We start from the raw sequence: 14,476 nt of genomic DNA on the forward strand, positions 1-14,476 counted from the left end.
GGAAAATGAAAGGCTCGATGCAATGTTATTCGATAAGTTAGAAGAATGAAATCGAAATATTTCATAAATCTTTACGTATATTTAACTAAAAACAGTTTAAAACATGTTTCTTTGCTATTCGTAAAATTGTCTAATTTGACGAAAGTTTGTCGAATGAAATATTTAAAACCTCAAAAAAACGATAAACTTCCATAAAGGATAATAATATTAATTGGATCCTCGTTATTTAAATTTCCTAATGAAGGAGAAAAAATAGAAGAAGTTGATTATTCTCGACAGAAATAAATACGAATATATAGAGGAATAATGAGGTTCGTTGTTAAATTGAGAAATTACATAATCAATAATGACAAGTTTACTATTATAACGTTGGGTGGTTTTCCGCGACGCAGCGAAACGCTAAGTACAGCCATTTATAAGCGAAAAGCAGAAGTTACTTTTGAAATAATGCCAACGTTAGATTAATAGTCTCTCGATCAACAAGACAACACCAAGGACTTTCGCTAAGTTCAGTTTGACATATCCGACATTCGCAATAGTTCCGGAACATCGGTTTCGATTTGACAATGTTTCGTATAAGGGTGCATGCAGTTTAGCCAATGTTTCAAAAATACTTTTTCATTAGTGAGCGTTCTCAACGAATAATTAGATTCTTTTAAAACGCATATGCGTTTGTTAAGTTGAAAGCACCTTTAGCACGCTAAATGCGGAGTTCATTTTCTTTTATTTTTCATTTAGATGATGTGTAAAGATACATCTGTATTATAATAATATTAATATACTATAATAATATACTATAAATATATTACATATATAGTAATAATACGCTATACAGGGCGGTTGGTAACTGGTGGCACAAGCGGAAAGGGGGGTGATTCTAGGTGAAAAAAGAAGTCGAAAATATAGAATAACAATTTTTCGTTTGAGGCTTTGTTTTCGAGAAAATCGACTTTGAATTTTCGCTCGGTACGCGCCCACTTTATTGCGTCTCGTTATAACGGATCTCATTGTTGTTGTCTCGATGGAAAAATTAAAAAAAAGAATATATAAGCAAAAGATTAAGTTATAAGTTATAAGATTAAGTTATAAGATCCGTTATAACGTACCGCACGCGTACCGAGCGAAAATTCAAAGTCGATTTTCTCGAAAACAAAGCCTCAAACGAAAAATTTTTATTCTATATTTTCGACTCCTTTTTTCGCGTAGAATCACCCCCTTTCCGCTTGTACCACCAGTTACCAACCATCCTGTACAAGCAAAAGACAAACGTTTGGTATATCGATATCACCTAAACAGAAAGTTTAGTGTCGGCCTTCTAGGAGCGACATTTAATGTGTTGAAGGTTTTCAGGGAAAGAGGAAATTAAACAAGAATTGTATAGATTTTGCGAGATTCGTCTAAAAAGAGACATAAGGGTGCAAAGTTCAAAATCGAAAGATGTAGACGTAAAATTAAACAAATTTGAATATCCGAACTTGAAAATTGAAAAAAAAAAGAATCGAAAATTCAGACCTAAAGATGCGAAGATTCGAACTCAAAAATTGGAAGGCTGAAATGTAAAAATTTTCAACCTATGATTATTTGTACAAACCTTAACGAACTTACTAACGGTTGCATCTGACAAGCAAACCACTGGCGTTTTACCGAATGTAGAAACCGAACTAGAAATTTCGGCAGTGTGACGGGATTTAATGTTTAAATTTAAATTTTGAAACCGCGCGCGAAATCGATTTACCTTGAGGGAAACAGCGTCACGCCTAGAAAACTGTTTTGCTGCCAAAGGTCAACGTCTACGCTACTGTCAACAAAACCCCCGACGATGCAACACGATAGTTCGTTTACACATGTACCAACCATACGAATATGTATCTACGTTCCTCAAAAAACCTTTCTCCGCGCGAGAGAGAACTGTTGACATAACAAAACGGTCGTAATTTTGTAGACTCGTTTGCAATATAACTTTTTATTACTGCAAGACATTCCTAAATTATATTTATATTATATATTAGTAAAAGATTGAGATATAGATATAGAATAATTAATTCTTAACAGATGTGTAATAAATATAGCAGTAATTAAATTTATTATGGATGGAATTTCATCCGATGTTCTTTAAATTCATGATATTACGAATTACGTTCCCGAAAAAGACAAATAAATCAATTATAATTTAATTTAATTACATTTGCCTGATTTTGATTTGTAAAATAATAAAAAAACGTAATTTTCTTTGATGGAAGCTTCAAAAGATTAAAGTTATTTCAACTGCTTCATTATGTTACTCTGGAACGTACATTTAGAGAGATTTAAGGAGAAAATAATAAAAATAAAAAAGAAGCGTTTAAAAGATTAAAGTTGAAACAATAAAACAACAATATTCGTAACATTCGAAAATCGAAAACGCTCGTAGTGCAACGTCAAAAGTTCGTCTGGAGTCTGAAGAAAAAGGCGGTAGGAACTAGTTGGAAACAAAGTTACCTCGAAACGGAAGTGCACATATAGTGAAAAAAGGAGTGAGAGGTAGATGGAAGACGAGGACGTTACTTTTCAAGGGATAATGCATTCGAAACCGCAGAATTCTACATTTCGCGAGAAAACGGGAACAGCGTGCATACACGACTTCCTAAACGTATACACAGAGATATCTAATATGTATATTTGCCTGACTTGGAAGGTCGAAGGTCAATAGGATCGCGCCCAAAGGATCAGGAATAGACATCGAATGTGCGACCTCGATATGTCCCGTATTTGAAAAACGAATTAGTCAAAACAGAAGTCAAGACTTATTAAACGTTTCTTTCAATTCGGATGACAATCTCGAATTACGCGTCAAATTTAATATTACAACTATTTACCATGCTGATCAAAATGACCAGTTAGTAATATTTGAAATTTGCATTTCTAGAGAATTTCTATAAAGAATTACGCAATTTTGTATGCACCTTTAATTTTAATCACTTTGGTACGAGTTTTACCTATACTTCAATCGACCATAGGTTTAGTGCAAGAATCATTGATGCTCGAAAATGTTCGTTTGTCAAACGTGTCTTGGAATTCTTATCGATCAGATTCAACGTTCTACTAAATCTTACTCGTGATCTCCTAGAATCACATTTTTCTACGCACGACTATTACGCTTTAGAAACAATCGACACTTACACGTTTACAGACGACTAAACTACGTTTATTTCAGAATCAGTCGCATAAAGTTGCGCTTTCGTCGATTCAAATCACTACGATCTTATAAAGCGAACGATTGTAACCGATAAATGGTAATTTTCTTTCGGTTACAAGATATAAGGTTTGCATGAATAACTAAGGGACGTTTTTAAAATTGAAACACGTTCGAAGAAAAAAAAGCGATAACAATTATTTTGCACTCACCATTTCTGCATCATCCTGTCATAGACGCTTCGAAGCGTCCTTTACGTTTCCGGCATCGTCCTGAACCGGCGTCACTCCGTTTAGATGCAAGTTCCTGTTGTTGTCCTCGTAGAATTGAACAGAAAGAATGTTCTTGTCACGATAAATCGTTGACAATCGTTTTAAATGTGAATACGTGATAATGAAACACGACGCCCCAATACTACGAACGAACACAAAACATGACAAGCACACGCGTAAGGCGCGAGACCGACTGACTGACTTTCTCAATTTCGGTTGTGGCTCCTGCATCAGCGCCACCTGTTTTACACACACCATACGCGCGCACACATACACACACACACACACACGCACGTGACCGACCCACCGATTATATAGTAATACTTCGCTAACCGGTCGCGGGTTGGGACCTTATCTGGTCAGTTACCAAGGACGGTATACTTCTAAGAAATCTGGAGTATCTTTCATTTTCATTAAGCGCGAATGCAATACGGGCACCTAAGGCTACGGTTACAGTGGATGTGTTCTAGCAAATTGTCATACTGACGAATGAGACATCTGGAAACCGATATACGTATACATACATTCATAGATTGCGGATTCTTATGCATTTATTGCAGGAAATTTGAAAGTGTAAAATTGTATAGAATGCACATAGTATGAAAAGATATACATGTATAATATTCAAAGTATAGTGCTTTCTATAATACTTAGCAGATAAAACAATTTTTTATCGAATCTATACTTTTTTAATTATACCCTTAAAAATATAAATTTACATAAAAACTTGCACTCTACTCGTAATAATTCATACACATATTTGATTGCTTTAATAATTCAATTCGTCAAAACACGCATGTAATCATAGCCTAACACATTTATTTCACATAGGCAACATTAAAACCTCGCTTCATAAAATCAGTTCCCATGACTGGTGGGGATAACGATAGCCAGTTATCGAGGCATAGTTCGGCCACTTAACGTGACACTACCCTACATCTTCGCTCGCATTAATGTGTGCGCACTGTAATAACTTTTCTTGTTTTCTTACGGATAACTTTTCTTACGAGTTATGTCTCAGGGCGACAACAAAGTTTCGTTTACGAATTATTCATATGAGATCTCGGATCTTCGGTAAGTGTGATTTACCACGTTATACTGCAATTTATATGTATCGTTGCTCCGCGAACTTGACTAAAGAGGGAACACTATTCAACTTTCGAACTTCAAGAGGGATAAAACTTTACGAGAGTATTAAAGATAACTTTTTCGGATAACGATAGATTTTGGTAAGCTGTAACATGAGATAACAGAATCTTATCTTTACATTCACTAGATACAGAATTTAAGCGTGACGGATATAGGATAAACACTTTCGTGGTATAGTGCGAATGCATACGTAGAGGGCATTGTTGTTTTTGGAACGTTTGGAACTCAGGTATTTAAAAAGGGTGAGTTGATAACAAATAAACAAGTTAAGCAATACAATTACAAAAGTTACCATGAATACGTGCCACGAATTATACGATAAATTGCCATCACGACTTTATACTATAGATAAGAATTTTAGTTGGGACTAAATGATAATCAGCCAAAAATATAATTTCAAAGATTTTCTACATAAAACGTGACTGAAACAAGCGCTGGAAAAATTAAATGAATTATATGAAATTCTTTAGCGAAAGAAAGTTGCTACATTTTATTACTTCGGTACAATTAACGTCAATTCATATAGGCAATTTTCCTTATTTAGGCCAGTTTTATAAAATCAGATCAAACTTGACATCCAATTTAATCGTTATTTGTCTGCAAACGTAATTCAGACTTACAAACTTAGATATCGAACACACAACTAACTTCATTTGAGTTAACTACAAGAATAAAAATGTGACTAGCGGAACATGGACTGTTATGTATATACATACAAATATATGCGATTAAAAGTAACTATACAATAATCATGTTTATAGATTGTACAATCATGTATTTGCAATAACATCTAGGATAAAAAATAAACTTTATTAGAAGTGGCAAAAGTATTTCTTAACATTAAATGCTATATTTTCATTGATATGATCTCCATTAGCGTCATGAATAAGTAGATATACCATAACTTTCTTCAAGGTTTCACTGTTTTAAAATGTACAGTTTACTATGTTAATATATATATAGATTATATATATATTTTAAATTATATAATATATTTTACATTATTAAATAAAAATATATATATAATATAACATAATGTAATAATAAAATAAAATAAAAAATATATAATATTTTAAATTATTTAATATATTATATATTATTATATGTATTATTACATATTACTAAATATATATATATTTATATGATATAATGTAATAATAAAATAAAAAATATATAATAATATATATACATTATATAATATAAATATATATGTATGTTATATTATATATGTATATATATACATACACATACACACATACGTACTATATTATAAGCGCGTTCTCTGTGTATTTTTCATTCATAATTTATCAAATGCATTCTTTTACAATCTACATATATCTAGTGAATAAAATGAATTTTGTAAATAATAAAGAATACTACCTATGGAATTATAGAAACAAAGAAATATACGAAGAATGAAATATACGAGAAACGGCCATTAAAAATGAATCATGCTATTGTGTATTTTTTAAAAAATTATAATGATATGAAAATACTTTAAAAGATTTTCTTAAACATTCCATTACGTTATTCACGTCAAATTACTTATATAACTATTTATTCTTTAACTTTTCCCTGATATTTTGTTGCCTTTTTTGTACATGCAATGAAGATAAACATAGTCAACCACATTCATGCATGAATCATGATTAAACGTGTATTATAAATACAATTAATTGTGATTGAATATATAGGCAAATAAGAATTTGTGTAAAGCACTATATACCTGTATATGTTCGTATATTTACACTGCAATTTAACAAAAGTTTCAAGATTTAAAGTAATTAACTAAATGAATATTTCGAAATAATATTCTTATAACAAAAGTGACTTTACCTGGACATAATTTGCATTCGTAAATCAACATAGTCAAATAAAAATTAAAAATGCAAAGTAGAATTATCAAGACGAATAAAGCAGAAAATTAAAAGTCATAAATATCGTCAATACTGTAGACGATTTATAAATAACAAGATTAGATTTTGTTATGATAATGTCGCTTTTGAATAATTTATAAACAGGTAATATAATAGTTAAGTCATAATATATTGAAAAGTAATTACAAAACATGGTGCCTGCCCAAGACGCATGTTTAATTTCTCTATTAATTTAAGATACAGGGTGTTGCCAAATTGGTGGTATAAGCTGAAAGGAAGTGAATGTACATAAAAAGATAAGTCGAAAATATAAAGTCACATTTTTTCAACTTCGATTTTCTCAAAAACGAAACGTAATTTTTTTATTTTATATTATTTGTTTGTTCTATATCTTTTTTGGCGCAGAATCACCTTCTTTTCTCTTATACCATTACTTCGATAACATCCTGTATAAATGTATCGAAAATAAGACATCAATCATTTTTTTAAACATATTTCATCTATAAAAAGTATCTCTTCACTTTAATTTCTGATTAGGAAATACGAAATATGGAAAAATGTCATTTACCGTCCTTTTGTCAGTCTGTCAATTCCACAAAATAAACATTCATAGACTCCTACATTCTTCCTTTAGTTTGTACTTAATGCATATGGAAAACATTGTAGGAAAATCATATTTGACTTGATTAACAATTACGTTACTCTCGGAACGTTAAAAATGCTATAAAAAAAATGAAATTCCTTCAATCACACGAATCCAGAGGATGATTATGAAAGACCGTGGTTTTCTGATCGAATATCGAAACCTACAATATACTAAACGGTTGATCCTTACGTATCATCCATGTATTTCCTTACATAAGACATGAAATCTACCAATGCAGTAGACATTGATTTATCTACAACTTTTTGTGGAAGCCAGCCTTTCAAATTCGTATTAATTATCCACGTAAATCGACATTTACTCTCGTCATTAGGTAATTGTTCTGCTGCACAACAGCTTAGCTTGTTCTCGGCTCTTTAACAAAACGTTAGCACAAATAATTAGTTTTTGATATAGCACAATCTTAAAGATGTATCTTGCAATCTTACCTGACGACGTTACTGCGATTTGGTAATGACGTAAAAGGCACTGACATTCCACTATTTATATAATAGTTACCGTACTGCACACGATGTCTTAAAATAACGAAATCACGAGCGCCAATAATGCCTCCTCCTTGGGCACTTGTGGCTTGATAAACAATATCTGTATTTTCATCAATGTCCTGATTGAGAAATCACAATTTGTAATTTTGATAAATATGTAAAAAATAAGACATAATAAAAAAGATGTTACCTGTAACTTTTTCGACTCTGTAACGAGTCTATTCCATGACGGTGTTAATTCAACTTCGTCGAATAATCTGTTCACGAGTATACCAGCTGGAGCTTCAATAGTTCCCTTAAAAAATCATATGAAATCAATTTCACAATAAAAAATCTTCAATATATATAAACTTAATATCCCATTTAAACTTACTACTATCTTTAATGTTTTCCCTTCCTTAGGACGGTTTATATAAAAGATAATATCACCATTTGACATTATATTTTGAATTTGCCAATCTTTAGATTGCAATAAATCGTGGCAAGTTTGCACTAATATATATGCTCTTCGTTTATAGTCCTGTATCTATAAACATTAAAGAATCGTTTAAAAAAGACTATTAAACGTACTAATATCTTGCTAGGATTTATTATACAATTTTTGCTCACCATCTCTGTCGTGAGTTTTGGTAGAGACTTAGGTGGAAATACTTCAGTTGCTTTTGATAAGCCCCGAGTATTACCTGGTGTTCTAGAACTTTCATCCTCGTTATCAGAATGAGCTGGTGAATCCATAGGTGTAAAAAATGTACCAGGTTCGCTGGTATATTGACGTGATTCCGAAACAACTCCTCGAAGGAGCGGTTCTCTTTCATTATCCGTAAAATCTAAAATCAGTTCGAAAATTCTGTTTACTACTGATACACAACATCCATCTTAATGTTCAATAATGAAAATAATTATAAATATCGTACTTCTAAACCAATTTCTGGCTTGTGTTTCCTGAGGTAACACACGAATATCAAAGAACCAAGCCTCCACCCAAGGCAATACAAAAGATGTAAGGATAAGAAGAACCTGAAATACTGGTTGATTGCATATCGACCACTAAAAATGAAAGTGATAAAGTAATAAGTCTGTTATTATAAATATTTAATGCATAAACAAAGACTTGGCACTTACATCAAAAAGAAACACTTTAGCAATTAAGAAAGCACACGTCGTGGCAGTTGTCAACTGTAACAAATCACATAGCGTTTCTTTTATACAATATCGTATATTACTATTTTACGATTAATCGCATTCTAATCGTTTACAAAATTACGATACTTACAGCTACGATAATACAATGATCCAAATGGAGCAGAGCATAGAAGAGCAATAATACGGTAAACCTGCAAATCGCTGCCATCTGAGAAGATGAAATCCTTAGAATCTCTGTTTTCGACGAAGTGAATGTCATTTTGGACATTGTTCTTCGTTCTTTTTCAAATAGTTATCGCCATATAATTACCATGGTACTTACCACTATGTCGAAGAGTGAGGTTTTTATGTGATAATGGACTACTTGATTCATGAAGGCGGACTCCAAACTCTCACCGGCAATCTAGATATACATTTCGGGTAAGTTGATAATATTTCATGTATGATCAAACGAACATAAATGAAAAAGCTATTTTTTCTCCAATTGCGAATTAGTTGCGGTAACATGTGCAATTTACCATTGTACAAATGAGCCACATGAGGAATGTAAGCAGGAGGTCGAAGGTGACGAAGAGGCAAAAGAAGCGTCTGACGTTGGACATCCTCCCGTTATGCATGGCACCCGCGATAAGGTCCTCGCTAAGGATGATATCCGGAGTTCGCGTTACATTTTGTTGAGTGTACAAACTCCTGTGGGAGTTTACAGATTCACTCAGCAAGGTTTCTGCGGCTGCTCTAATTTGCCTCTCGTCTTCTGCCATTCTCTACCGTATCTTCTGATATGCGCAACAGTAACCTGAAGAATAAAATTTCCAACACGGGTTAATACTCTTTAATCACGATTAACGTTTCAAGAATAATATATCGAATCGATACTATACCTACTGGAAATACATACCGATTATTTGAGACTAAAACTAGGAATTCTGCCATTATATAATATAACATGTTTACACGTTATATTTACATTCGTTATTTTGCGTATTTGTGCATTGTTAGACTATTGGTTTATTTAAATTACCGAATGAAAAAAAGATCGTTTATATTGTTATATATTGATATTGGAAACATGTATTAGTACACGACTCAGAACACTTTAAATCTATTGTACTATTGTGAGTAACTGGCTTTTATTGTTTGTTTTTTCAAATGCGCTTCGATATGTATTGTGATTCCGGGACTACGCAATAATGCAATTTCTTTTATAAGATATCAAGTGATCGAATTGACATTCTTAAGAGATAAAAATTATACCACCCTATAAGATAAAAGTTAGTAAGTACTAATAATCATGGCAATTTTTGTTTCAACTTCGTTTACATCTACAAGAAACAAGTTCAGAATTATGTAGTTGAAAATTATATTTATAATCATTGATTTTCCTACAAGGACGTGATCATCGTGCACAAAGATATCATCTAGTTCAATTATCACGAACATTATTTTTCTATTTTTATATACTCGTGTACATGTACATAATTTCGATAGCAAAGAATTATTTATTTATTTAGATCGAAGTATTTACATTTATTGGGTTCATTAATACAAACAAATAAATATATATTCGCGTCAACCGATATCGAGTTATATACATGTGTTGTTCAATTACATACATTTTACTGGTCATTTTTTGGTTCATAAGCGATTACATAAAAGAAATCTACACTTTACATGTCTTTTACAATGATCGAAGTACAAAATAAATGAGAAATGTACGAATAAATTGGACTCATAAAAATTACATTTTCACATTAAAATATTGAAAACAGATCTGCTAATAACTTTACTCTTATCTACTATCTTACAGAAATTTGTTCGATACTTATCACGATAACGATTTTATTTATCTTCAAATATTTGAGCGTGTGTTTAAAATTTTTTCGTTACATCTGATGAATCATATTTTTATACCTTTTTCTTCCAGAAATAGCTTCATTTTTTAACAAAATACACAAGTAAACTTTAAGGTCCGAAAGTACATATACGAAATGCAACAGCTGATGCGGTCGATGGCCTTACCAATGCTAAGAAAACATTTCCTCAAAATATATATAGAATCATGTTTATTGTGTAAATCGTACAGTCTCCTCCAATACTGTTTCCGTAATCATGAATAAAATGCTAATAACAAAGGATCTCTCCCGGTGTATTCAGCTGAATTGACGTTAACGAAACATTTTAACCTCAAACTTTATGAAGAAGCGTTCAGACTGACAGTTTGAAGATAATTAACTTGTTTTCCCAGATTTTTTAATATAATACTATTTATAAAATTTTGACTTGTATACCTCAATAAATAAAGAATGTAAAAACTATATTGTCTTCATTAGAATAAAAAAGAATCATGAATGAATGACTTGTTTACCGTTTAAGTCTTATAGGTCCTCATAAATCCAATCGCATCGGTGAAGAATTAAGCGTTAACATATTCCACTCGCGTATCATTCCGAAGGAAAGAATTTCCAACGAAATGTTTAATTTTAAACAGCACCACTAATATTTCGAGTTTCGTTGTACAGAGATAAATATTTGCAAATCTAGCAATTTATCTACATGAGTTGCACATAAATTTTTTACTATATGGACAACGGTGGCGCCATGTGATGGTGATGAACATAGTGACATCTTTCGATGTTTTTATACGAGAAGAAGTTAATTTATCTGCGTATAAAAGATAATATTTACTGAATATATTTTAATATTTAGATTAATATTTTTGTATTTGTAATTATTACTAACATAGATGAGGTAACATGGGCAGCACAGAATAGATCTAGAAGACTGTGTATTCTGTTGTCTCACATCTCGGGGGATTCTAGTGTCACTTCCAATATTACCGACACAACGTGAAATAAGATTAGAATAGAGATAAGATTAGATAGATTTTTCTACTTAATACTTTAATATTTAAAAGCATTAAACAAAGGCTCTTTTAATTTGTCGTTCTAAATTAGACAATGTATCTTTGTATAAAAAGGGCGCATAATTATACAAACTGAGCAAATAAACAATTGATCAGAACTTTTACGTATAAACAATATTTTTGTTCCTTTATTCCTAAGAAATACAATTTCATAAAAATTCACTGATATTACATTTACATGAACATTACTTATATTGATTTTATTACTGCTATTCATTGGAATATGGTTTACATTAACTTATACATGTACATAATTATATTGCAGAATGCAAAACGTTATAAAATTATAGTAGTCTTTGAGAAATTGTACATATATATCAAATCAAATGCGGTTTATAAAATTCCAAAACATTCTGAGATACAAAAGTGCAGATTTCACATACTGTGAAAGCCTTGTTAATCTTCAATACATCAAAACTGTTGATACTTCCCACCTTCTAACTATTTCCCACCTTCTTAAATTAAATCAAAACTAAATCTTTATTCAAAATAAATACTTATCAATCTGGAAGGGTTAGCGCTCGTAAAGAATCTTCAGGATAAGTCTCCAATACTGCAGTAGTCCCAAAATTGAATGGTACTGCTATGCCACCATCAAGGACTAAACCAGCATCATAACATTGTGATGTTACTGTCAGCTTTTTACAAAATCCACGAGGTTGCAGACACTTTGGTGTAGGCCACATGCTATTTACCATCATATCTCTTACAGAATAACACAATTTTAATTCCTCTAAAATACAAATATTATATTATATATACATATTTTATTACAACTTTTTTTACTTAATACAATATTATACTTACCCGCATGAAAAGGTAAACCAGCATTGAAAGTAGAAGAGATTTTTTCAACCTCTTCATTGTCAATTTGTTTTTTATCTAAAAGGCTCAGTATTTCTTTTACTACTTGTGGACTAACAGTATTTATAGATCTATACCAAGATGTTGATCCTGTTCCTGTGCTAACACACAAGCCAGAACTTCTTACCAAATGATATTTCTCTTCATTATTTAAATTTATTAGTAAATTACTTATTCTAGCAGAAAGTATTTCTGCTATAAATACCTAGATGTTTAAAAAATGTTAAATTTAAATCCATAATTATTAAAGAACACATGATTTATTTGCGTGTAACTTACTTCATTTAATGCCAACCAAGGCAAACGTCTTTTTTTTGGTAATTTATTTGATATTTCTTGCTTCAGATCTTGTGTGTAAAATCTGTAATAGTAAAACATTTTTGTAATGTATGATGTCTTCAAATTTGTTATATAAAAAGTGATTCTCTCTCTCTTAATTTATTACTTTTCTTCACCTACAACGCGACCTTTTTCGTGCGTGTGGAAAGGAGGGTCCCAAATATTATCTCCCTTTATCGTCGTACGAATTCTTCGTCTCATTACTACGTTGTAATGACCTGCTTTTAGCATTTCGAAAATTTCAGGTATCCTTGTCGTATATTTCGGAGATAACATAAGATATCCTTCCGATCTTTCCGGAAATGAATTAATACCAATTATTGGTGTCTTGTCATCGAATATCATATTTGACGCCAACAGAAACGTCCCATCGCCACCAATCGGAAGAATTAAATCAGCCCAAATAAAATTTGACCTGTCTAGATTTTCCCTTATAGAACATACATAAGCATAACAATCAGGATAAACACAGCGCTAGTTTAACAAATATTTAACTCAACAAAGATTCATAGAATAAGAATTATGTATTTTTACCTATTTATTATTTTATACTCTATATTCAGTTTCTTCAAGACTTCAATTACTTGACTTTTTACATGTTTGGTTGCTATATGACTAGCTATCATTGTATCATAATCAGAACCTCTTTCCAACAATTTAAACTTTAATTGTTCGTCACTCAAGTTTGGTTCTCGTATTTTTTCAAAATGATATCGCGACAATTTTGCCACAATGAGCACTCGCTTCGGTACAAAATTCGATTCATTTCGGAGGAATAACCTAAGATTATTGGAAGCATTGTACTTATGCGGTTGTAAAAATTGTACAGCTCCTAGAAAAATATAAAGTGTAAATTAAGTTATCGATTGATCTTCTAAAAACTCCAAAATAATAAGTAATGAGGAATGACACCTGTATACATTTGTCATAGCAGTATAACAAATGTATTTAAACAACCATTAAATATTTCATTTTGATTTTTATAAGAAATATCAAATTATATAACATTTACGTACATATTTTTTTTTATTGTTATGGCTTTATTTATGAGCTTCATGTGTAGAAAGTACGTATTCACAGTACTTTTACATTTTAATGTCTCCATTATTATTAATGAGATCATTGATTGATGGATGATTAATATCGAATTAATCTTGTGTTTGAAATCGTTCAAAATAAAATACATACTAAAGTTATTATTAGAATTTGTTTTTTGTTTTGCGAATTTTCATTGGAGCGTCTTGACATTACGTATCGTCACCAATGGAATTAAACGCTACTGATAATGATAATTGACTTACTGGCAGATCTTTTTCGAAGATGGTTGAGAGTCGTCATCGCATACTGCTTAAAAAATTGATATACGAAATGCGAACAAATAATACAAAACAAAGAAATATTAAGCACGTTAAAACGTTTTTAACCTCTCTACTGGCACAAGCGGTAAATACTACAGCAATGACATATATATATATATGAGTTAGCATACATATATATATGGCAGTATAACGGGCATGAATTTTCAAAGACTAGTACAGCGACCGCGGGAAATACGAATGCGTATAATTTCTTTTCATTGATAAAATAA

General features: G+C 31.3%; 3 protein-coding genes across 5 annotated transcripts in view; all 3 read right to left on the reverse strand.

The window, feature by feature from the left end:
* Positions 1-3,688, reverse strand: part of LOC117215854 (diacylglycerol kinase 1) — a 153,060-nt gene extending 149,372 nt beyond the window's left edge. The window contains exon 1 of one of the 2 annotated variants that reach the window (XM_033462389.1): positions 3,385-3,683. The gene's annotated coding sequence lies outside the window, so the exon portion shown is untranslated. Of the gene's footprint in view, positions 1-3,384 lie in introns of both variants that reach the window. The other variant, XM_033462390.1, reaches the window with a different exon arrangement.
* A 2,631-nt stretch (positions 3,689-6,319) lies between these two features.
* LOC117215865 (steroidogenic acute regulatory protein-like) lies at positions 6,320-11,395 on the reverse strand. 2 transcript variants are annotated; one of them, XM_033462424.1, is made up of 11 exons: positions 9,281-9,523; positions 9,085-9,165; positions 8,893-8,970; positions 8,742-8,795; positions 8,534-8,666; positions 8,229-8,446; positions 7,993-8,145; positions 7,810-7,914; positions 7,563-7,738; positions 7,281-7,488; positions 6,320-7,191 (listed from the first exon to the last, which is right to left on the reverse strand). In XM_033462424.1, exons 1-10 carry the CDS (start codon positions 9,521-9,523, stop codon positions 7,302-7,304), a joined length of 1,428 nt encoding a protein of 475 aa, XP_033318315.1. In that variant the 3' UTR covers positions 6,320-7,191; positions 7,281-7,301. The 2 variants fall into 2 exon arrangements, with proteins under 2 accessions (XP_033318315.1, XP_033318314.1); XM_033462423.1 differs by lacking the exon at positions 6,320-7,191 and adding an exon at positions 11,128-11,395 and having other exon boundaries at positions 7,302-7,488; positions 9,281-9,558.
* Positions 11,396-11,668: 273 nt separating this feature from the next.
* On the reverse strand, positions 11,669-14,342 carry LOC117215867 (NAD kinase 2, mitochondrial-like). The gene is made up of 6 exons (XM_033462427.1): positions 14,190-14,342; positions 13,423-13,720; positions 12,995-13,318; positions 12,829-12,910; positions 12,493-12,754; positions 11,669-12,418 (listed from the first exon to the last, which is right to left on the reverse strand). Exons 1-6 carry the CDS (start codon positions 14,224-14,226, stop codon positions 12,186-12,188), a joined length of 1,236 nt encoding a protein of 411 aa, XP_033318318.1. The 5' UTR covers positions 14,227-14,342; the 3' UTR covers positions 11,669-12,185.
* Positions 14,343-14,476: the final 134 nt, after the last annotated feature.

The sequence above is a fragment of the Bombus bifarius genome, unplaced genomic scaffold (assembly GCF_011952205.1).
Source record: "Bombus bifarius isolate JDL3187 unplaced genomic scaffold, Bbif_JDL3187 scf7180000009832, whole genome shotgun sequence".
NCBI lineage: Eukaryota > Metazoa > Arthropoda > Insecta > Hymenoptera > Apidae > Bombus > Bombus bifarius.